This window comes from Panthera pardus, unplaced genomic scaffold (genome assembly GCF_024362965.1).
Source record: "Panthera pardus isolate Hobbes unplaced genomic scaffold, ASM2436296v1 HiC_scaffold_11, whole genome shotgun sequence".
NCBI classification, from domain to species: domain Eukaryota; kingdom Metazoa; phylum Chordata; class Mammalia; order Carnivora; family Felidae; genus Panthera; species Panthera pardus.
Window position 1 is genome coordinate 22,683,673 of NW_026526666.1, and position 25,637 is coordinate 22,709,309.

Genomic DNA, 25,637 nt, shown 5'->3' on the forward strand with positions numbered 1-25,637 from the left:
CAGAAGGAAAACTGAATGTGACCAAGTAGGGTTCTAGAGAACACACTCCAAGCATTACTCCTTTTCCTCCGTCTCTTTTATGCCCACTTTGCCTTCCTCAAGGGATACAATGAACAAACAAAGGACGCAAATAGCGAAATACAATGTTTAGGGGCTGGCATTCACCTACCTTCCCCTGATAAAATGTAGGCTGCATCTATATAGCTTCAGAATCATTGATTATTATAGGACCATGATTCTTTGTCCTAAACCTTGGTGAGATATGTTTTCCAGGATTCAAAATATTTTCTATTTTAGGGCAAAATACTGTGTGTTCAGTTACACAAGCAGGGTCTTGGGCAGCAAAGATAAATATTTCCGTAGCACAACATAGAGTATATATCACCTCACAGCAATTCACATTTGGTTTCGCCCACCAATTCACATTGGTTTGCACCAATCTTGTAAGATAACATTTGGTTTTAAAGTTTGTGCGGACATTAGAACTGTAGACTACAGCACTGTGAAATTCCAACCAACTATCATGTATATTTTTTCCTTTGTATTTTTTCTTTTTCTTTTGTTGCCCTAGCTTTTATAGACAATTATATATGTTTGAGTAGAGACAAGGACCTTTGTGCATATAATCTCATTTAATCTTAACAAGAATCCACTCAAATAGGCATTATTATTTCTCTTTCACAGATGAGAAAGCTGGGTCTCTGAAAGGTTAAATTGCTTGTGAGAACCTCCAATGTTATGGAGCCCACATTCAACACTTGACATTCATACTACTTGACTGCAGCATCCACTGTACCTCACAGCTTCCTTACCAGTAGATCTGAAGACAGGAATCATTGAATTAAAGACACTGTATGCACAGATCTCAAGTTGCAACCTCAATTTACGTTTAGGTTAAAAACCTAAGCTGACTGCTGACAACCTCCTATTAAAACACAAAAGCTGTTTATAATCACCTTGAAAGAAAGAAAAACTGAACAGTATTTAACCTCAGCGTTTGGTTCAATAATATAACACAGAACTTTAAGTAAACTAGTCCTTTGTCCAAGTAAATAAGTCAATATTAGATAAACATTTAAATAATGAATGAAACACATTTTGTAGGTGTCCCGAATTCAACCTATTGAGAATGGTCAAGAAGAAAATTCACAGGGAAGGTCCTTTAAAGACTGTCTTGCAAGGCTCTTCAGCTGGATGCTGGGAATAAGCCACTGTGAACATCTTCAATTAAGGCAATAAACGTATGTGCGCTACAGCGCACTGGTGTTGGAGTTGGGTTGCAAAGCTAAGGCAAATACAGAAAAATGTCCTTCTGTGCAGGTTCTAGTACATCCAAAATTCTAGGTACTTGATTGTTGTTATTATTATTTTACCCCTCAAATGTATTTTATTTTTTAATTGATTTTTCACTTCATGGGAATTTGACATTCCTCAACCAAATAGCCCTTAATAATAATGGGGTTTTTTGGGTTGTTTTCTTACCTGAAGTGCTCTTTTGGCATTTTCCCCTAGTTTTTCAAAGCGAAATGGTGAGTGGCACATCTTATCAGGTGACAAGTCATTGCCACATTGTCATAAGCAAATGATCATTTGTTTTAAATGGTGTTAAAAAAATCAGTATAATTTCTACAAAAGGAAGGATAGAATAAATAGAAAAAATAGAAATTTTTATGTAGAACTTAGAGCTTCAAAATTTGACATACTCTATAGACTTTAGAATTTACCAAATTGAAGAATCCAAAACTACTGTTCTCAGGAATAAGTGCTTGTTTTTCCATGGGACCTCTGCACTCAAGGACTGGATTCAGTATTTGGCACGTTGATTTGCTGTGGACTTGAGTGATCACTTTCTAATGGATATAGCACATTTTAATCTTCAACTCTCTGGGCTCCAATTCTGCCATCTCTACTCTGCATGTGTAGTTGTGAAAGGCAGTAATTGCACTGATCAGTTACATGACCACTTTCTTTGCGTGACTGTGAATGCAACTTCTATGCATGAGTTTCTGGTTTGTGTACTATGTGTTTGCAGTATTATCTCTTAGTAGGATTTTAGTATTGCAGATTAAGAATTCAAACAGATTAAAAGGAGAAAACCCATTGTTACCTAGTTTGCCTCATAAGAAGTCCATTTCTCAAGACAGGTAACCTGAAAATAATAGATGCAATTCTGGCTTTTTATGTTACTAAGAAAGATGCTGAGGGAAAGCGAGCACTGCCATAACTTCCTGCATAGGAATTATTCCATTTGCATATTTCAAATTACCCATTTACATACATTGTGGATGTAATTTTTATAACAGAATCATAGTGTCTTATGGATGGTAAGGACCTTAAATAATTACCCTTATTCTTTCTCTGGATTCCTTCAGGGGAAATCACCCCTATGCTAGAAGAGAATTAATCTTAGTTTTTAAATCTCACTGAAATAAGTAATCCATCTCCTTCATTCTATGGTGTGGGTTCATTTGCTCTTAGACAGTGAAATTAATGAACAGATGGCCCCATGCTCTCTGTATACTCCTTTCATGTACTTAGAACCTGTTATTAAATTTCCCCTTAATTTTCTCCTCCCTATGCACAGTCACTTTAATGTTTTATTTTCATCTGTTTAATCTGTGTGCTAATGACAACCTTTAGATGATAAGCCCCAAGCAGAATCCTTCTAATTCCAGTCAAATAGAAAAAAAAAAAGTCATCTCAAAAGTTAAAACTTAAGTGTGATGTAAAGCTAAAAGGGTGCTAATTGGAAAAAAGCAGGAGACTTGGGATCTAAAAATGTAGTCCATCTGGAAACTGTAATTTAACTTGGTAATGACTTAGCGTAATGAAAAGGGTAATATTGTTTGTACTTGACAAAGGATGAAAGAGAATCTCATGGCCACCAAAACATGATTTTTAAACTCCCACCCTGAACCCAATATTTCCTAGTTCTCCATAGCACACTTAGAGTTACACATCCAATGCCTTATTTCTAACATGTTCTCACGCCCCTGTTTGGGGCAGTCCCAGTTTCAGCCTGCTGCTCCCTGTGTATTATTAGCAACTCTTTTCCCTCAATATGTCTGGGTTTAGATGGTAATTTACAGGTTGCCCGATAGTCATTGCACACTCTTTGTCACTCTCTTCAGCTTGTACTTGTCACTTGGTTTTTCCTCTGCCTCTGTCCTGCCTTGCATTGATTATCAGTGATTTATTTCCAATACTTTCTTTGTTTTATTAAGGTCTTTTAATATTTCAGTTCTACCTTCCAAGGTGATGGGTGTCTCCTTCACTTAGGATCATCTTCAGCAAATTTAATGAGCCATGCAGACACTTGATTATCTAGGTCAAGGGAACAATGACACTTAGGCCAGTGGCCTTCGGAACACCATCCATTCTCTCTCTTTTATCTCCTTTTCTTTACTTCTGTCACTTTTTCACTCCTTCCCTACCACCATTGCCATTGAGTGGTTAATCTTCAATTTATATCTTAACATCTTTCCAGCAATTACTATGTGCTAGGTCCTGTCCAGAGGTATGACAATCCTGCCAGTTTTATACTAAAACATGTGTATCAGATTGTTTTTTATCAGTTCCCAAGATTCAAGTCCCCATGGGGCCACTGGAAATACAATTACGATGTACTATTGCCACAGTTCTGATGGCTTTTATTCAATCAGAGTACATTATGTAAACTGTGACAATATTTTTTGTCCTAAAGTCATGCTTGTACTTTTGTAAGGAAAAAAAATCAAGAAAACTCAGAGAGGAGCTGCTGAGTTCCCCAAAATTTTCATAATGCATTTTTTAAATGAGAAATTACAGTTTCTATGGTGTTCTTGTTAGTGAAAAGGCAGCATGTTCTGCTCACGACTGATTCCTACTGATACTATTTTTCTCTAGGCTTAAGTGGGTCAAACCTAGAACATAATGCTGTAAGCACTAGTCAGTGATAACCTTCTAGTTCTGGTTTAATATGCCTACATTTGGTGACGATAAATTTTAATTTCTTCACACACATTTCCTAAATGTTTTAGCTAGTTTAGACACTAACCTGAAAAGAACTACATATACATGGAAGCAATCTCATGACATGCATTCATTACGTGAAATTCTATTTATGATGTCTTTCACATATAAAGAGTCAATACAGAAACTGCTATGAAAAACACTTAAAGCAGGTAATATGATAAAATTCTTTTGTAAATGTTGCAGTTATTGGTTAGGACTGTCAGGATGTTACATCTTGACATAACCCTATAGGTAGCATAATTATGTCATATCAATTGTCCACTGTCATATTACAGCAGCCATGATTTGGCCTGCTACATGTTTGAATCCATTTAAATATTAGCCATTCCATAGGCTTTTTTTGTACATAGCTCTGTTGCTTTAAAGGAGGAGGAGAAGGAGGCAGAAGAAGAGGAGGAGGAGAAGGAAGGGGAAAAGGAAGAAGTCTAGGCCCTGTAAGGAATTCTATGATTGAAGTGAACAACAGAGATTGCAGTCTATAGTCTGGACTCATGCATCAAAACTGAAGTATTTGGAGTGACATCACCAGAATGACAACACAGGTTGTTCCTGATCTTGCTTCCCCCAAGAAGAACCAACAACCGTTTAAGAACAAGACACCACTGAGAGAATCCCAGAACGTGGGGGTGAGGCTGAAGTACCCCTGCTTTGCCACAGAGACCAAGATAGATTGCATTACAAGTGTAAGAAAAGCAGCTGCGTGTTGGCCCCGCTGCTCCTTTTACAGGCCAGCACAGCACCACCTGGAGAGGTCTCCCCTGAGCCTTCAGTTCTCCCAGGGAGCAGAGAACCCAAAAGGGACAACCAGCTACCCCCAGCATTGTGGGCTGCTTTGCAGGGGTCCCTACTCTGATCTCACACCATGGAAATTGCAGGGGAATCAGATTCAACCCCTGGGGTTCTTCATGTGTTAGAGATGGGGCAGGGGGCTTGCAACAACCAGTAACAACCAGCTCACGGATCTTAGCACACCAAATTCAGACCTGCAATGCCCAGGTAGTAATCCCAAACAGCAGTTTTACTAACCTACAGAACCAAAGTGAGGACGCATTCTGACTAGGGAACTTGGCAGTGCAGATCTGCCTGATACAGATCCTCAGTTGAGGAGTTTTGCCAGCCCTGGAGCCTGGTTTCTCCACAGCCAGGTGAGAAACGAAGTGATAGCATCACCTATTACAGAGAGTTCTTCCAGCCCCCTTGGTCCAGAAAGGCGGCAACAACTCCTGGAAGCAGAGCAGCCCAGCTGTGCTTGCTCCGAGAGGTGGGCAGGCAGAGCAGACACAAAACCAGCACTGAGCATGGAGGATTCCTGTGCTCTGCATAGGCAGGGGGATTAATTCACAGCCGAGACTGAGGGTAGCTTGCTCCTGGTCCCTCACAACCAGAGAGCATGTTTAAGAAATTAAGAGCAGCCTACAATAGTCCCTCCCCCTCCTACGTAGGCAAGGAAGCCGCAAAATAACCTCACCTGCTGTGAAGGGTGTGTTTTGGTTCTGTCTACCCAGAACGACTAGAGACAACTCCTGGAAGCTGTACAGCCCAGTAGCATTATGGCCAAGAAGCATGTGGGGAGAGCCAATAGTTTGCAGAGCAAAGCCACTGGCGTGTTAGGTCAGAGAACTTGGGGGTACAGGTCAGCTTGAGCTGTTTCTCCTGCTGTGCCCAGGCAGAGAATCTCATTCATACCCCACTCATCACTGAATATAGCCTTTAGTCTGTCCAACCAAGAAACCTAACCACAGCACATGGGAAGCTGCATAGCCTATTCAGTAGCCTTGTGCACAGAGCACTTGAACAGAGAGCACAGCCTGTGGCTTGCCCCATCTGCAGAACAAAACTAGTGGTCTCAGCTGACCAGAGAATTCAGTGCACACTCTGGCCTGATTCAGGTTCCCAAGCAATTAGTTGTGTAGGCTGTGGGAAGCTACTTCTTAGCCCCATCAGCTACTGAATATGGTACCCAGTCCCAACCATCTAGAAAGCCTGACCAGCAGAGCCTACCCCACAGCCTCACTTGGGTAGGGACCCAAGCCAGAAGTCCTACCCAGCTGTTCTCGCCAGTGGCATAACCACTCCATCCATGTCCTCAATTGCCTTGCCCCCAGATAGACCATAATAGCAAGCTCCACCTGCCCAAAGACCTACCATCAGACAGAACCAGAAATCCAAACTGAGCTGACTGGTGAAGAACTGTCTCTGCCAAAACAAGCCTGTAAATTCTGGAAGAGGAGCCCAGTTACTCAAATGTGCAGATACCAACATCAGGAATCAAGGATCACAAAAAATCAGGTATATATATGACACCACCAAGGAAACTCATAAAGTTTGAATAAATAACTCTAAAGAAATGGAAATCTACAAACTGCCAAAGAATTGAGAATAATCCTCCTAAGAATGTTAGTGTACTACATATTATAATTAAATCTAGTCATAGTTAGATTCTGCAATATGGTAATAGTGGTGTATTCAAAACTCTAGTTTAAAAGTTAAAAAAAGAACAGAGTATAAATAAGCATAACTATAATCTTTTATTACAAAATATAAAACATAACTTGTAATAGCAATAACCTAAAATGTGAAGGAGAGGAGAAATAAAGGTATAAAGGTTATAAATTCTATTCAAGTTAACTTGTTATCAGTTTAAATAAGTTATAAGTTTAAGATATTTTATGCATGCCTCAAGGTAACTGTAAGAGAAAGTTCTGTAGAAATTACACAAAGGAATGCAACAAAGAAGTTAAAGCATTCTGATACCAAAAGAGGTCAAAACACAAAAATGGTAGCAAGGTAAAAGTAAGGAACAGTGGATCTATTTAAAACAATCAACAAAATGGCAATGGTAAGTTTTTACCTATAAACAATCGCTTTAAGTATAAGTGGATTCAGTTCTACAATTAAAAGACACAGGAGGGCTGAGTGGATTTTTTTTTTTTTAAATATCTAAACATAGGCTGCTTACAAGGGCCTCACATTAGCCTCAAGGACACTTAGGGCACCTGGGTGGCTCAGTTGACTAAGCATCCAACTCTTGATTTTGTCTCAGGTCATGATCTCATGGTTCGTGGGTTTGAGCCCCACATCAGGCTCCACACTGACAGCACAGAGCCTGCTTGGGATTCTCTCTCTCTCCCTCTCTCTCTCCCTCTGCTTCTCTCTCTCTCTCTCTCTTTCTCAAAATAAATAAAGAAGAGACACTCACAGACTGAGAGTGAAGGGATGGGAAAAGACTTTTCAAGCAAATGATAATTTAAAAGAGCAGAGGTAGTTCTGTTTATATCAGACAAAATAGACTTTAAGCTAAAAATGCTTAAAAAAGACAAAAAAGGTCATTATATAAAGTGGTCAATACATCAATAATATATAAACATTTTAAGTATTTATATATCCAACATTGCAGTACCCAAATATATAAGGCAAAATTTAAAAAAGCTAAAAGTATATATAAACAGCAATGCAATAATATTTGGGGATTTAAATATTCCACTCTCAACAATGGATAAGTCTTCCAGACACAAGATAAATAAGGAAACAGCAGATTTTAATACTACAGACCAAATGGACCTAACGGACATATACAGAGCATTCTATCCAACAATATAGCAGAATACACATTCTTGTCAAGTGCACGTGGAACATTTTCTAGCATAGACTGTATATTTTGGCCACAAAACAAGTCTTAGAAAATTCAAGAACCTTGAAATCATACCAAGTATCTTCTCTGACCCACAATGACATGTAACCAGAAATCACTAACAAGAAGAAAACTGGAATTCATGAACACATGGAAATTAAACAACACTTTCCAGAACAACCAATGGATCAAACAAAAAGTTAAAGGAGAAGTAAAAAAAGTTTCTTGACACGAAAGAAAATGGAACTGCAACATACCAGAATATGTGGGATGCAGCAAATCAATTCTAAGAGGGAAGTTCACAGCAATAAATGCCTACGTTAAGAGTTAAGAAAAATTCCAAATAAACAACCTAACTCACTTTAAGGAATTAGAAAAATAAGGACAAACAGCTCAAAGTTACAGATCGGAAATAATCAAGATGAAAGTAGAAATAAATGAAATAAAGAACAGAAAAACAATAGAAAGTATTAGCCAAATTAAGAGTTGGTTCTTTGAAAAGATAAAGAAACGTGACAGTCCTTAGCTAAACTAACCAAGAAAAAAGAGAAAGGACCCAAATCAACAAAATTGTAAATGAAAAGAAGACATTACGATGGATACCACGGAAATTTAAAGGATAAGAGCTACTGTGAACAACTGTATGCCAAGACTGAATCAGAGAGAAATAGAAAATCTGAACAGACCAATTATTAGTAAGGAGATTGATCAAAAATCTCCCAATGGTGAAGAGCCCAGGACCAAATCATTTCACTGGTGAATTTTACCAAACATTTAAAGAATTAACAGCAGTCCTCAAATTCTATCAAAAGATCAAAGAAGAGGAAAAAACATTCAAACTCATTTTATGGGGTGAACATTATCCTGATAGTAAAACCAGAAAAGGATTTACTGGAAGAGACAACTCCAGGCCAATATCCCTGAGGTATATACATGCTAAAATTGTCAATAAAATACAGGCCTACTTCATTTTATTGTGATTCTCTTAATTGCAGTTTAAAGATACTGTGTTTTTGGGGGGATTGTTTGCTTATTTTTACAAGTTAAAGGTTATTGGCAACCCTGCATCGAGCAAGTCTATCAGTGTTGTTTTTCCAACAGCATATATGTCTCACATTTTCATAATTCTCACAATATTTCAAACTTTTTCATTATAATTACATTTATTATGGTGATCTGCAATTGGTGATTGACTCACTGAAATATCAGATGATGGTTAGCATTTTTGGCAATAAAGTATTTCTTAATTGAGGTACGTACATTGTTTTTTAGACATTATGCTATTGCACACTTAATAGTCTACAGTAAAGTATAAACATAACTTTTATATGTACTGGGAAACCAAAAACATCATTTGACTCACTCTATTGTGATATTTGCTTTGTTGTGGTTGTCTGGAACGAAACCTACCATATCTTCAAGGTATGCTTGTACTAGCAAACCTAATTCAGCAGTGCATTAAAAGGATCATTCACAGTGATCAAGTGGGATTTATCCTTGGGATGCAAGGATGATTCAACATATGTGAATCAATCTGTAACTTGAATGATACATCATATTAATAGAATGAAAGAAAAGAATCATATGATCATTTTAATAGACACAGAAGAAGATTTGACAAAATTCAGCATCCATTCATGATAAAATTCTTAATACATTAGGTATAGAAGGAACCTATCTCAACATAATAAAGGCCATTTATTGCAAGCCCACAGCTAACGTCAACTCAGTGTAGAAATGTTGAACACTTTTTCCCTAACATCAGGAGTGAGACAAGTATACCCACTCTCACCATTCCCATTCAACATAGTCCTAGAAGTTCTAGCTAGAGCAATTAAGCAAGAAAAAGATATAAAAAGTATCAGAATTAGAAAGGAAGAAGTAAAATTGACTCTATTTACAGATGACATGATTTTATATAGAGAAAACCCTAAAGACTCAACCAAAAACTGTTAGATGTAAACAATAAATTTAGTAAAGTTGCAGAATGCAAAATCAACATATAAAAATCAGTAGCATTTCTATACAATAACAATGAATTTTCTAAAAAAGAAATCAATCCCATTTATAAGAGCATCAAAAAATAATAATAAAATACCTAGGAATAAATTTAAGGAGGTGAAAGATCTCTACTGTGAAAGCTACAAGATGATGAAATAAATCAAAAAAGACACAAATGGTAAAGTATCTCATGTTCATGGATTAGAAGAATTAATATTAAAATGTGAATACTACTAACAAAAGCTATCTATAGATTCAGTGCAACCCCTATCAAGATTTCAATGGCATTTTATACAGAACTAGAAAAACACTTCTAAAATTTATATGGAAGTACAAAAGACCCCAAATAGCCAAAGAAATACTGAGAAAGAAGATAAAAGCAGGAGGCATCACACATCCTTATTTCAAGCTATACTATAAAGAAATAGTCATCAAAACAGTATGAGACTGGCAAAAAAACAAGTAGACCAATAGAACAGAACCAAGAGCTGAGAAATAAACCCAAGTGTATACAGTCAACTAGTATTTGACAAAGGAGACAAGAACAGTCAATGGAGAAAACATAGTCTTTTTTTTAAAATTTATTTTGAGAGAGAGAAAGAGAGCATGTGCAGGAGAGGGGCAGAGAGGAGAGAGAGAATCCTAAGTAGTCTCTACGCTGTTGGCACAGAGCCTGACAGCACTGGGTCCACCATGGGACTCTGTCTCGCAACCCATGGGATCAAGACCTGAGCCAAAATCAAGAGCTGAACACATAACTGACTGAGTCACCCAGGCACCCCAGATAGTTTTTTAAATAAATGATGATGGATGTTCACATGTTAAAGAATGAAACTGGACCTATACTTACACCACTTACAAAAGGTAACTTAAAATGGATTAAAGACTTGAATGTAAGACTTGAAGCCATGAATATCCTAGAAGAAAACATAAGAATAAAGTTCCTTGAGGAGTCTTGGTAATGATTTTTTGTATATGACACCTTAAGGATATGCAGCAAAACCAAAATTAAGCAAGTGGAACTACATCAAACTACAAAGCTTCCATACAGCAAAAGAAACTGTCAACAAAGTGAAAAGAAAACCTATGGAATGGGAAAAAATTTCAAGCCATATATCTGATAAGAGGTTAATATTCAAAATATATAAAGAACTGATACAACTTAAATAGCAAAAAACAAATAATCTAACTTAAAAATGGGCAAAGGACATGAATAGACATTTCTCCAAAGAAGATATACAAAAGGCCAACAGATATATGAAAAGATACTCAACAACACTAGTCATTAGGGAGATGCAAATTAAAACAACAATGAGATACCACCTCATGCCTGTTAGAATGGCCGTTATCAAAAAGACAAGAGATGCTGGCATGCATGTGGAGAAAAGGGACATCTTGTGCACCGTTGATGGATTGTAAATTGTTGCAGCCATTATGGAAAGAAAACAAGATGGAGAATCCTCAAAAAATTCAAAACAGTACTATCACATCATCTACCAATTCCCCTTTTGAGAATATGTATAAAGGAAACAAAAACACTAATTCAAAATGGTATCTGTACCCCACATCAATAGCAGCATTATTTACAATAGCCAAGACGTGAAAACAACCCTAAGTGCCCATTGATGGATGGATGTGTAAACAACTTGTGGTATATGCATACAATGGAGTATTATTCACCTTTAAAAATGAAGAAACCCTACCATGTGATAACATGGATGGAACTTAAAGGCATAATGCTAAATGAAATAAATCAGATAGGAAAGACAAATACCATATGATCTCACTTACATGTAGAACTAAAAAATTTTTAAAAATTAAAGAAAAACTACAATCACACACAGGAAAAAAAAAAAGATTAGATTTGGGCTATCCAAGGTGAAGAGTGTGGGGGAGGGGGAATGGGAGGAAGGTGGTAAAAAGATACAAACTTCCAGCTGTAAGGTAAATAAGTACTGGGAATGAAATGCACAACATGTTGACTATGGCTAACATGGCTGTATGATACACAGGGAAGTTCTTGAGACAGTAAACCCTAAGAGTTCTCAGCACAAGGGAAATTTTTCTTTTTTTCTTTCAGTTGTACCTATATGAGAAGGTAGATGTTAACTAAGCCTATTGTGGTGATCGTTTCACAACATGTAAATCAAACCATCATGCTATACACCTTAAACTTATACAGTGATGTATGCCAATTATTTCTAGAAAACACCAGAATAAAACTAGAAAAAAAATGAAGTATTTAAGGAGATCTTTGTCAACCAGCATAAGCCTTTCAGTCTGAGCATTTCACCAATTTGCTGTATTCCATCTGTCTCACAGGGAGCAATTAATCTGAACCTCCAACATACAGCATTAAAATTCCATTAACAGTGAGCAGAATATTAATGTGTCTGGGGTTGCCATTTTTATCTCTCCAAATTTCAGTGTTAATTTTCAATATAACACCTTAATCTATTTGGTTAATTAAGAATATTGAATGAAATATATAATTAGCAATTACATGGACACAATAATACATAGAACTTAAATGTATGTTTCTGCAACTTAAACATATCCGGGCTGCAATTTTATATTAAGCTAATGATTGTTTGTAAGAGCACTATATTTTTTACAAAGCCAGCTTTCCCAGGACTCTGATTTTGTAATTCCTTCTTTTTCAGAACCACATCACCGCCTTTGCAGAAGTCACATGATATTGAAGCAGACGGTTTGTCACTGCATTGGACATCGTCCCTTTTCACCATCCATTCATAACACCCAAAGTTTGTTTGATTACAAAAGAAGTTTATAAAATTGTCTAATAATTTTTATAATTTTAAAATCAGTGTCAACTTATCTGTTTCCCCCACTAGACTGTGAGCTCCTCAAGGGCAGGACTGTGTCTTCTCTGTATCCCCAGCACCTACAACAAAGCCTCGCACAAAGTAGGTGTTAAATAAAATGTGATGACCGAATGAAAAAATTAATTCTTAAATAAAACATTCACTTTAGTTTCTCACAGAATCACTGAGACTATGTGAAAAGAACCTTTATACAAATCATATTGTATAAGAAATCCCTCCATTTGGGGCTAGTTAAATTTTTTTAGTTCTTATACCTATTCAGCAGTATACCACATTTCATTTGAAGTGGACTTTGAAAGTCATGGGGGTTTTATGTTATTATTCAGCATGACATTATTTCCATCCTAACAGATTTCAGTGTGTGAAGTTACTTTTAGAAAATATGTTCTATACTAAAATAATGTTTGCACATAATATTATGCTATATTTCACTTAAAATACCATTCATACTATACATTCTAAGACTGGTGCTTCTGCTTTTGAAGGGGAAAATGCCAATTTTTACTGTAATAAGTAATGTATCATAATTAAAAATTATTTATTTGGACTTTTGTTCCTGACAGTTGTGGTTTAATCGTTGACTTGTAGCTTTTGAATAATGCAGGCAGTATTTAGGATATTTTAAGTGACTAAATCCAGCAATGGTTGCTTCATATTGAGCAATTTTCCACTGATAAAAGCGTCTCAAGAGGGGTGAAAGTCTCCATTCTTAGGCTTTTTACTAGTCAAGATTCCACATAATTTAAAACAGGAAGGAACCACACTCTGACACGAAATTTAGAATCTATAAATTCCAGAAATGTGGTTAATGCATTGTACTTTCCATTTTTATAGTACTTTATAGTTTACAAAGTACATTGACATTTATAATTTTATTTAATCCTTACAGTAACCCTGTGTAATCATTGAAAATCGCTTTAGTTTATAAGAAAAATAAAGCCAAGGCAAGGTAAATAATGTGCCCAATTCCATACAACTAGTAGGAGGCAGTTAAAACTTAAATTCAGGTTTTCTGACCCTGAACTCATATTCTTTTCAAATATACCACAGCTATTGTATCATTTTGGATACATCAAAACCTCTCAGAGTCCTGGACAACTACCTATGTTTAAAAAAAAAATGAAGAAATACCAAAATATAGTTACAAGAGCTATGTTGTATTTTAAATATTTATGTTTTAAGAATGAACACTTTTCAAATACACAATTATATGGTAACCTAGTTTTAATTTTCTTTAAAAATAATGTCAAGAATCTAGATGTGAGGTCCTTTGTAAAATCAAAACCTAAATCAGATATCTCTCCTGCGATCCTTACCCCCGTGCTCTAAACCCCAGCCCACAGGAGAGGCCCAGAGGACATACTCACACTGAGCATATGGAATGAAGGATGAGATCACGTCAATATAGGAAAGATGACAGGGCTAGAATTACACCATTAAATGTACTCCTTTACAATAACTTCACAATCTTTAAAGTGACCCTGGGTAGCTTTGTCTTATATAAGCAGTAGTTAATTGATTGAAATGAATCTTCCTAACCTTGACAGTATTAAAGAAAATAAACTTTAAATTTTCTCTGTAATTTCAACAGAAATCAGCAAATAAATAAAACCAAAGACTTCTCCATTATTCCCCAAATAGATTTTACTTGCTCTTTTCCATCACTAGGGGAATTAAAACACTTTTGTAGGGCCAAAGGCAGAAAAATCAATATTTTTACCAAATTCAGACTTCTATAGAAATTCAACTTTGTTGGAAATTTAAAACACGAAAACGGTTAGAATGCCTTCATTCTCTTCAACGGGTTTTTTAGGCAATAACAGTAATGGGGAATTCACTTACAGGAAATGGATATGAAAAGGATGATTATAATGTCTTTGGAGGCAGGATTACCAGTAAGATTTCTGGAGTTAAATCAGTTCTATGGGTTCTGGAATCAGTTTTTCAAGTAGCCAATTTGGCATGTTTTTCCTGTTGGAAGCCTTAGCTACATATTCATATGCAAATGTTGTGTCTTTGCACCTTGCTAAACCTGGTCCAAATGCAAGAGTTATAATTTCCTCAGAAACCCAGATTTTATCCAGGATCAGAGTAAAATCATCTCTAATATTAAATGTCATGGGCCCAAGATTGGACATTGAATGATCCTGCCATGAAAGAAATCCGGGAGAATAAAAAGATACACATGCATAGGGCAAAAGCCGGCCAAGAGCCCTGAACCATGATGCTATAACTGAAAATAATGAAAAATATGTTTAAGAAACTATTAATTTGTAAATATGTACATATGTAGTTTAGTAAAAGTAGGCAAACACATACTTTTCTGATAAAGACATCTTTTTATTCTACTTACTTGGGGCCCAGGTCAGTATAAATTGGTCAGCCTGAAAATTTTAGTAGTCTCTGTTTGCATGGCAGAAATTCTGCACATGTTTTATCTGATTCCTAAGATCATTTAAAAGGCTCTTTTATGTTAAAAGAGAGGTGAACCTTCTTTGACAGACTTTGTCTTTTCCACTTCTAACTGGGCCTCTCTTTTCTCAGGATCTATCCTAGCCAAATATCACAGTTACATTTACCATAGTTTCCTTTGTGAAAGAGCAGTAGGGGAAGACAAAATTCTCTGCTGTGTATTGTATTTTTAAAATAAAATTTTAAAAATTAAAAAAATTAAGTTTTTTTTTGTAAATTCTTTCTTAAGGGTATATGAATAAAGAATGTGATGTTATTAATGTGATGGAAGTCAGACTGTCTGACTGGAGAATGTTTGCAAAGGGATAACAATGGCTGACATTAGACCAGTTCTCTGGGCAGCTGCATCTCGTGGGCTATCCTGGGCTCTCTTAGCAACTTCCTTATTTGCAAATCAGAACCTGCTAGAAACTATCTGGGACACTGAGCAGGTATACAATCTACTATGTAATCTGCCTCCTATGTATAAGCAGGTTGCTAAAGAATAGATGTAAATGATCTTATTCTTGTCTCTAGGGCACCATTTATTAAATTTTGATTGCATGTTTTAAAAAAGTTTCCCTGGACATATGCCAAATGGTTCTGTTTATGCCTTAGAAACATTAATCTTCTCACAATTTGCCAGACATAGGCTTTGAAATGAATTTTGGAACTTTGGATTCTTTTAAAATATCAGTGAAGGAAATTTCTTCCAATTTTAAGTGAGTGATTCTCATCTAAGAAGAAAAAATAAGAGTATTTATGTTCTTCTCTATCCCCTTTACTTTAGATTATAGCTGGTTCTTAGTCTGATAAACCTTGGGACACAGTCAAGGTTTAATAAAAAAAAAATTATGTCTTCCCCCCCACGGCAAGCTTTATGAGCCATGGATGGTTACAGGATTTAAGTTCTAAACTCAGACTGACATTTTCAGATCTGTGGCCTTGCTCACAAAGACCTCCAGGTAAGAAAATAAAGATGAGTAGACACACAACCACCTTTAGTGTTCAGATGAAAACTCAAAGTTCACGTCTCAAAGATGCTATCCCTCACAAACACCATCCTGTGTCCTATTTACCTTCATATTATTGCATTTATAAATGTGTGTCCATTTTCACTTTGCTCTGAAATACTTTCACTTGTACAAAAGAGGGAAAAAAACCTTTCTTCCCAGGAGGATAAAAAAGGTATATTTTAAAATTGATATTAGATACAGAAAGAAATATCTTTCCCAACTAGTGAGACACTTTGAGTATCAATCAAGCTTCTCTAGAGGTACTGCTCTTACTCAAGAAGGCCTTTCACCCTTCTTTCATTCAGGAAATAGTGACTGATTCTGTACACCAGATACTTGGCAATATGCCAAATAAACAGTGGTTGGAAAGACAGACCTGGTCCCTGCTGGTCCCTGCTCCTTCAGATTGGACAGTTCAGCAGAACCAACACTGATGTTACCCTAAGAGGTCTGCTTAAAGTTAGGATGGGAGAATTGCCTTGGGGTTAGCCAGCTACCTACTCTCAGGACTAAGCAAAGAACACTTTTATAGATTACAGCAACAGCTAAGGTGAATAAAAAAAGAATTGCCTCCATAAACAACATTGTATAACTTGACTACTACTGAAATTTAAAAAAAACATTTTTATGTTTATTTCTGAGACAGAGACAGAGCATGAGTGGGGGAGGGGCAGAGAGAGAAGGAGACACAGAATCCGAAGCAGGCTCCAGGCTCCAAGCTGTCAGCACAGAGCCCGACGTGGGGCTCGAACTCACAAACCATAAGATCATGACCTGAACCAAAGTCGGTCGCTCAACAGACTGAGCCACCCAGGCGCCCCTGACTATTACTGAATTTAAAAAAATGTAAAGTGCTATAATAATCAGCATTTGCTACCCCTCACAAATCTGTGGTTCAGTGGGTCCATTTTTTCTAATCTCACCTGGGCTCATTCATGCATTCGTGACCAGACTGGTAGCTCTGCTGACCTTGGCTAGATATTCTCACATATATTGGGGTCATCTGTAGGCTGGTCTAGGGTGGCTTCATTTGAGACAACGGAACTTTTCTCTCTGTGGTATCTCAACCTGCCTCAGACTAGCTAAGGTCCTTCACATAGGGGGCCAAGACAGAGCAGAAGCATGCAGGCACTGACACATTGTCACTTCCATCTCATTTAGTTGGCCAAGGAAGTCCAAAGACCAGCCCATATACAAGGATTGGGGGAGCAGCTGGCAAGTCACATTGCAAAGAGGCGGATACAAAGATGGATGGAGAATAAGGGCCATTTAGCATTCAATATACCATAAACTCTTAACACAGCTAAACCTTAAAAATGTTTAAGCAGTGCCCCCCTGAGCTGAGCTTTTGAAATTATTAAGGGAAGATTTTTTTCTAACAAGATACCCACAAGACACCCCCAAATAACAATAGAAAGCAAGCTCATTGTATGTGAGCAAAAATGGTCACCCATTTGTTGGTCACCTATCACCCACTACACTCCAAAAATGTCTTTGTGATAAACTGGCTAGAGAATTACCCACCCAGTTTTTAACTGAAAGCAATGGGAATCTTGCTGAAGCTTTTCTAGATTTTCCCAGAAAGACTTTCTAGGTCTTCTCCTGTAGACAGTAATAAAGGAAGTAGTCATAATTTTATAAGAAAATGAAGAGAGAATAAGAAAAGCATATAAGCAGAAAGAATAAAAGAGAAGTTGAAGCAAAAGAATAAAACCTGAAGAAGTAAAAAGAATAAGTGAAATTGAAAACCAGGTTGTGAGTGATTGATTGTGTGTATGTGTATTGTGTATGCACCTACTTTGTGCAATTTTTATTTTCACAAATTTCAGTTACCATGGTGCTATGGACTGAATATTTGTGTCACCTAGAATTTGTATGTTGAAGCTTGGATCCCCAGTATGATGTTATTTTGAGATGGGGATTTTGGATCATGAAGTCATAGGTCATGAGGGTACAGTCCTCTTAATATTGGTGCCATTATCATAAGACACAAGAAAACTGTCTTCCCCTCTCTCTCTAAGGAAGAGAGATATGAGAAGACAGCTACCTGCAAACCAGGAAGATGACTTTCCTCAAACACCAGATCTGCAGCACCTTGATCTTGGACTTCTCAGGTTCTGCAACAATAAATGATTATTGTTTAAGCCACACAGTCTATGGTCTTCTGTTACAGCAGCCCAAATTAAGACATTGCTTAGTTTAATAACACCACTCCCCCATTAACAGGGTTCAAATTTTAGTTACCATGGTATAACAACTATGAGTTATTGCATAAAGTACAAGTATTGCTGCTAGTTCTTTTGTTCTCAGATCGCAATGTGTACACATATGGATGATCATCAGTGGCATTTTTAGAGCCTTCCAATGGTCACTGCAAATTTGTTATTTGGTTCATGCACAGACAACAAAGCACGCAACTGTGTTGATTCCTTGTCTCCCTGTGATAATTCCATGTGACAGTTTTAAATGCATAATTAAAAGAAGGAAGCAGCCAACAAAGGTGGAAAGGCAGCAAAGAAGAAAAGGCAATAATGCTGAAAATGAAATGCACATCAAACATACATATGGTTGTAGAAGACTTAGCTGACCGGGAATGTCGATACCACCACCATCATCAGGGATCAGATCCATACCATTTCAGAAACCTTTACATTTATTCTGAATACTTGGTTTTGCTACTGAAATGCTAAAGGCATGTAGACATACCAGCTGGGCCACCATCAACTGAGACTGAACACTGTTCGCTTTAACAGCCAGAACAGTTGAGGGAAAGTGAGTGTATTAATGAAAATGAGAAGAATTTGTGATGTAAAAGATAAAGATGTCTCAGAGGAAGCGACTCGACAAAAACACCCCACTTCACATAAAAGGTACTCTTGGAGATATTTCACAACACTGAAAGCTGCAAAGGATAGCTGATCCAAGCTAAGAAAGGAATATGACAATTAACCAAGGCATAGAAAATAATACTCCCATGTCATAAGTTAATATGACAGGAAGAAGGCAAGCACTGTTCAAGCTGTTCTGGATAAATTTTTAATAAAGAAATAAAAAATTTATTTTCAATGTTTCTAATGTTTTAAATTACAGTGTACTGAATAGATATTAGTTTTGTTATTTTTTATTTCTTATATATTCAAAATTGGCAGTAAGAAAGTTTTTAATGTTTTGACAAAAAAATTTAAGGTAAAAGATAAATTTTAACTTTTCCCATTGCTTATTAAGATCTCTTTGCACAGGGGCTCTTGGGTGGCTCAGTCAGTTAAGCATTTGGCTCAAGTCATGATCTCATAATTTGTGAGATCGAGCCCCATGTCGGACTCTGCACTCACAGCATAGAACCTGCTTGCGATTCTCTCTCTCTCTCTCTCTCTCTCTCTTTCTCTCTCTCTCTCTTTCTCTCCCAAAATAAATAAATAAACATTTAAAAAATATTTCTGCACAAATTCAGGTTGCACGGTTATTTTTTATGGTCCCACACTTCTGTACAAAGTAAAGACTACTTGTCTACATGCATATGTATACATATATGTATACGTATATAAGCTGTATATTATATATAGAAGCATATAGAGACCTTTACAGGGATATATTTTTTTTAAATTTTGTTTAATGTTTACTTATTTTTGAGACAGACACAGACAGAGCATGAGTGGGGAAGGACACAGAGAGAGAGAGACAGGGGAAACACAGAATCTGAAGCAGGCTTGAGGCTCTGAGCTATCAGCACAAAGCCCAATGCGGGGCTCGAACTCATGGACTGAGAGATCATGAGCCGAAGTTGGTCACTTAACCGACTGAGCCACCCAGGTGCCCCAGGATATATATTTTGTGTGTGTGTGTGTGTGTATAAAATCCCTAATATATATATTAAAGCTTTATTTTTGAAAGAAATGTTTTCTATGCTTTATATTAATACACAACATTATAATAGTCTCATATGTATTCATTATTATATAGATCTCTTTTTAAAAATTTTTAATGTTTGTTTTTGAGAGAGAGAGAGAGAGAGAGAGAAAGAGATACAGAATCTGAAGCAGGCTCCAGGCTCTGAGCTGTCACCACAGAGCCTGACACAGGACTTGAACCCTCAAACATGAGACCATGACCTGAGCCAGTCAGTTGCTTAACTGACTGAGCCACCCAGGTGCCCCTATATAGATCTCTTTTTATTGTAATTATTTGGTCACTTGCTTTCTATGGCCAAATTAACAAATATTGGCCTTATGAAAGGATAGAAATGTATTTGTATTAGAGTGCCATCTCAGCTATACAGACTCTTCATTAGAAGGAATAGAAGGGAGTGGGGGAAAAGTGATTTTTTTCTAAAGAACTCAAGCTTAATACTATAGGTAATCTTTCCAAATTATATTGCATATATTCTGCCTTAGTACATAAATATAAATAATTTAACCCACTTAGCCTTTTGAGCATGAATCATTTTTTGGTGCTCTAATAAAGTAAACCTCTTGGGAGTTATGAAGAGTTATGAAGTTATATAGGAGGTTTGTTTCCTTGATCTAAGGATTATTTATTTTTTTTCCTATTTACCTTCTTATAATTTTCTCTGCCCTCTGCTGTTTATTCTCATTAATTCTTGTCTTGAAATCTCTCTTAACAACCTTCTGACCTGCTTCCACTCTGCTATTGTATTAGTCAAGTCAGTCTGCTACAACAGAGGATCACAGGCTGGGTGGCTTAAACCATAGAAATTAATTTTCTCACAGTTCTGAGACCCAGAAGCCCAAGATCAAAGTGGTATTTGGTGAGGATTCTCTCTTTGGATTGGAGACAGCTGCCTTCTCTGTGTGTCCTCACATGGCCTTTCTTTTGTGTGCACGCAAGGAAAAACAGCTTTGGTGTCTCTTCCTCTTCTCAAAAAGACACTAGTTCTATCAGAATACAGCCCACTCTTAGGACCTCATTTAACCTTAGTTGTGTCCCAAGAGGCCCTATCTCCAAGTACAGTCACATTGGGGTTCAGGGCTCCAACATATGAATTTGGGGGACAGACAAATTCAGTCCATAACAGCTATCCACTCCGTTAAAATTTCATCTTCTATAGTTAAGTCCTACTGAGTAACTGAAGGATGCCAATGGAACGCAGATGACAAGGGTGTTATTATATGTAAAATTAAGTCAATTAGGATGAAGTGGCCTCTACTCCTCTCTCATAAGATAAAATGTATAGGCTTTGTGATAAATGTTTTCACTGCTGCTACTCTGACTTAATTGCTGTGCTACTGATTTCAGATGGTCTTCTATGGTTCAAACTAAACTCATCTGGTCATCAGAAGTGGGGCCATGATTCTATATTTGTTGTGGGTAAGTGTATTTAAAATAGTGTACTTTTTCCCCACTACTGAAAGTAAGAAAGTATAACCTGAGATTCCCAGATGTTATCTTATGGCATGATCTGCAAGAACCCAAATAGATGTGAAATGATTACATTTGCTCTCTTAGAGAATGCTTTTAGTGCATGGTTCAATGTTAATACAATTTGATTATAAATGAAATTTGAACTTTTGAGATCCTAAATTGCAATGATTCAATGTAAAACTTCAATGTTATGAAAATTTCAAGCTGTTTTAGCCAGATTGCTTTCTTTGTGATTTGGTGCTTTGTGTTAAGGAAGATCACCTTGTATGTTAGACTAGATAAGCCAAATAATATAGACCTGGTATTTTTAAGTGAGAAATTCTTAAGACATATGGTGACAGCATCTGGGATCATATCCATACCATTTCAGATGCTTTTATATTTGTTCTGAATACTTGGTCTTAATCTCAAAATGCTGAAGACATATGGACTTACCAGCTGGGCCACCATCAATTGAGACTCTAACATTGTTCACTTTAACAATATATATTTTAAAAAGATAGCATTGCTATTTTTCAACTCCATTTTTTTCCTCCATTATTGCTGCCTCTTTCTAATTCAACAGATTTCCAGGAACACTGGAAGGATAGCAGAAGAATAGTAAGCTAACTTCTCTTCTATCTAGGTTAATCTAGATGTAGTTACAGAATTGTTGTATACTGTTTATACCCTGAAATAAATTAATAGCATGTGTCAATTATATAATGATGCATATATTATAATATATTACATATATAATTCATATACATATAAAGTACAGAAACATAAAATATTTACTCTAATAATATTAAATGTTAAATATAATAATAATAATAAATATTACTGTATATATACATTGTATGTATATAATTTAATTTTGGATAATAGACCAAGAAAGCATTTCTGTTCTGATTATTCTAGATTGAATTGTGTCCCTCTAAAATTAACTTCCTGAGGTCCTAATCCCGAGTATCTCAGAATGTAAACTTATTTGAAAATAGAGTAGTTGCAGATATAATTAGTTAAGATGAAGTCATATGGGAGGGGAGTAGGCCTCCAATCTGACAAGATTCATGTCCTTATACAAAGGGGAAATTTGGACACAAATACACACAAAGAGAACAATACCATGTGAAGATGAAGGCAGAAACTGGGGTGATGCTTCTCCATGCCAGCGAATTCCAAGGCTGTCGCCAAATTGGCAGAAGCTGGGCAGGAGTCATGGAACAAACTCTCACTCGCAGCTGTTAGAGAGAACCAAGTCTGTTGACATCTTGATTCCGATTTCTAGACCCTAGAATTGTGAGACAATAAATTTCTCTTATTTATGCCACCCAGTTGGTAGTATACAGCCCTAAAAAACTAATATACCTTATTTACTGCCTGCGGTTTTCTGCAGTAGTGGACAAGGCAGACAGAAAGTCTTGAATCTTTGCTTTTCCATTGCCAGTTCTATGATTTAGGCCATGTTATATAAACTACTAACCTCTGTATCAGTCAGGTTATACTAAATTTTACTACACAAACAGTCAACTCCCAAATCTCAGCCCGAAGTAATTACTGTTTGTTTCTGGTTCATACATGCCCACTGAAGGGTCACTTGGAGGCTCTGATCTACTTAATAACCAACCTAAAGCAAGACCCAGGCTGGCAGAGGAGATTTTATTTGGAACATATGTATTCACTCTGGCAGAGGGGAAAGAAACCAATGGTGAGTGTGCCTGGCTTTTCAACAGTCTATCTCCAAAAGACACACATCACTTCTATTCACTTTTCATTGGCAAAAGCAAATCAACCATTGTTTGAATATGAGAGAGTGGAGTAGTACTCAGAAAGAAGAAACAGCACCAAATATCTGTAAACAGTCCCAATGGCCATGTGTCAGGGTTGATATGATCATAAACTACGATTAATTAAATCCTTCATATTTTCATTCAACAATGAGTTCTGTATGCCAGGCACTTTTCCAGAGAGCAACACACAAGACAAAAACCCCCACCTTTAACAAGTTCTCATTTTACTGGAGGAGTTAGTAAAATAAAGAAGAAGGTAAATGTGTAATACAATTTCAGATACTTATAAATGTTACGAAGAAAAGTGAAGGAGGGCAAGCTTACTGAGAGACACTGGAGTAAAAAGTAAGGTCGATATTTTAGGCAATGAGTACAAATTTCCTAGCATGGTCCATAGCAAGTATAGGCACCCAAGAAATGTTTCTTTTCCCCCAGCACCCTAGATCATTGGCATCAACAACAGAAGACTCAAAGTGAATTTTGTGACTATTAAATTATAAAACACAGAAAAGGGATTAAAATGCCCAATTCTGGCAAGGATGCAATGTAACTGATACAAGCATACATTTCTGCTGGCAGTATAAATTCCTTTGGAAAGCAATTTGGCAATGCATTTCATGATCCACTAAATTGCTCATAACCCTGACTCAGTAATTTCATTCCTATGAATCTGTCTCCAAAAGTAATATAATTTAATAATCACAAAGATGATTATTGCAGTGTTATTTGTGATATCAAAAACAACATGAATATGCAGCAATAGGGAAATGGTTAAATGGAGTATGACTTACCAACTATATAGAATATTATGTAGTAATTAAAATGATAATTATGCACATTATGTAGCAATAGGAAAAATGTTTATGATATAATTTTAAAAGGATGCAAATTATACCCTATAATTATGTGATGTAAAAATCATATATGTAAAAAATGCATAAGATTAAAAGAAAACATGGAAAAGTGAAATCTAGAATGCATAAATTTGTACTAATTAAAAAATGTACTTCATTCATTTTGTTACCTTTATCAAATGTTTAACAAGTACTTCTAAAGTATTGTTTAAATAACAGATTCAAAATTATAATTAAAAAAGCCATGGAGAACAATGATTCCCCACTCATTGGATTTGATCTTGACTGAAATCTTAATATCTATGCACTCTAATCTAATAATTGGAAACATCGTCACAACTTAAGGAAGGGGATTATTCTGCTAACATCCAATGAGTAGAGGCTAGGGATATGGCTTAACATCTTACAACATACAGAACAGCTACAGAACAGCTCGCATAACAGAGGATTAGCTGTCATTAATACCCAGGTTAAGAAAATCTGAAACAGGCAGTGGGAAGAATACAAAGTTGACTGTTAAGAAACCCAACTTTTAATTTTATTTTCACTACTCAAATGTTGACCTTGAGGCTAGCCATGTAAATTCTGTCCCTCAATTTACTTATTAGCAAAATGAAAGTAAATATTTATCCTACCTCATGGGACAGTTCTGAGAGTAAAATGAGAGACATAATGTGATAGTGCTTTAAGAAGTTGAAGTGTACCATATAAATTCTATCATTATATGTTTCAAAAATCTCTTTGATTACAAAAAATAAAGGTAGAAACAATTATTCAATGGCTTATGAATAACTGCTTTTGACATTTTTAATTTGTCATGTTTCCCCAGAGAATACTAATGAAAACCATAACAAAATACTGCCACTTTACCAATACTCTCCAAATAAAATAGTTTCCTTAATCAATTGTCTGTCCCCATCCAATGTCTTGAATTTCTTCATTGTCATTGGGTTCTTGACTTTAGCTACAAATGTGCCCAAGATCCTCGGTGGATGATCGAGACTCCACTTCAGGTTACCACTTCCACTCTACCATTTACTACTTGTTCCAACCAATTTCTCACCTCCCTTACACTCCACTACCAACTGGTATATATATAACCCATGCGTTTCTTCATTGCAACTGCTCTGCTTCACCTCAACCTCCCTTATGGATTTCTGGTAGCTAAAGAGAATGCCTAGAAGAAATGACACCCCAGTAGGTAGAAACTTCACCCTCATGGAGACAGAGCATAACTCCACACTCCTTAAGTGGGGACTAAGCCAAATGACTTTCATCCAAAGAAGACAGTATGGAAAAAGTGGAAAAAGAGTGACTTTACAGTTAAGAAAGTTGACAAATATTACCTCAGCCTGGTGATCAAAATTAACAGTCCTAAATCATTTTATGGTATTTACCTTTGATTTGATGTGACGAAAATGGCACTTTACCTCTGTGGTCTTCCAAAATCCATTAACCTACTCTAACCATGAGAAAAATATCAACGGATGTCCATCAAGAGACATTCTACAAAATGCTTAATGAGTATTCCTCAAAGCTATCAAGATATCAAAAACAAAATAAGTGTGGAAAACAGTGAAAGCCAAGAGGAGTCTAAGAAGTAGGACAAGTAAATGCAATATGGTATTCTGGATGGGATCTGGAACAGAACAAGGACATTATGTAAGATCTAA

General features: G+C 36.4%; 1 protein-coding gene across 3 annotated transcripts in view; it reads left to right on the plus strand.

Annotated features, from left to right (window-relative positions):
- PLPPR5 (phospholipid phosphatase related 5) overlaps positions 1 to 13,039 on the plus strand; it is a 124,572-nt gene extending 111,533 nt beyond the window's left edge. For all 3 annotated transcript variants that reach the window (XM_019457598.2, XM_019457596.2, XM_019457597.2), the window contains one exon: positions 12,310 to 13,039. In XM_019457598.2, coding sequence (XP_019313143.1) covers positions 12,310 to 12,342 — 33 coding nt within the window. In that variant the 3' untranslated portion in view covers positions 12,343 to 13,039. The remainder of the gene's footprint in view (positions 1 to 12,309) is intronic.
- Positions 13,040 to 25,637: the final 12,598 nt, after the last annotated feature.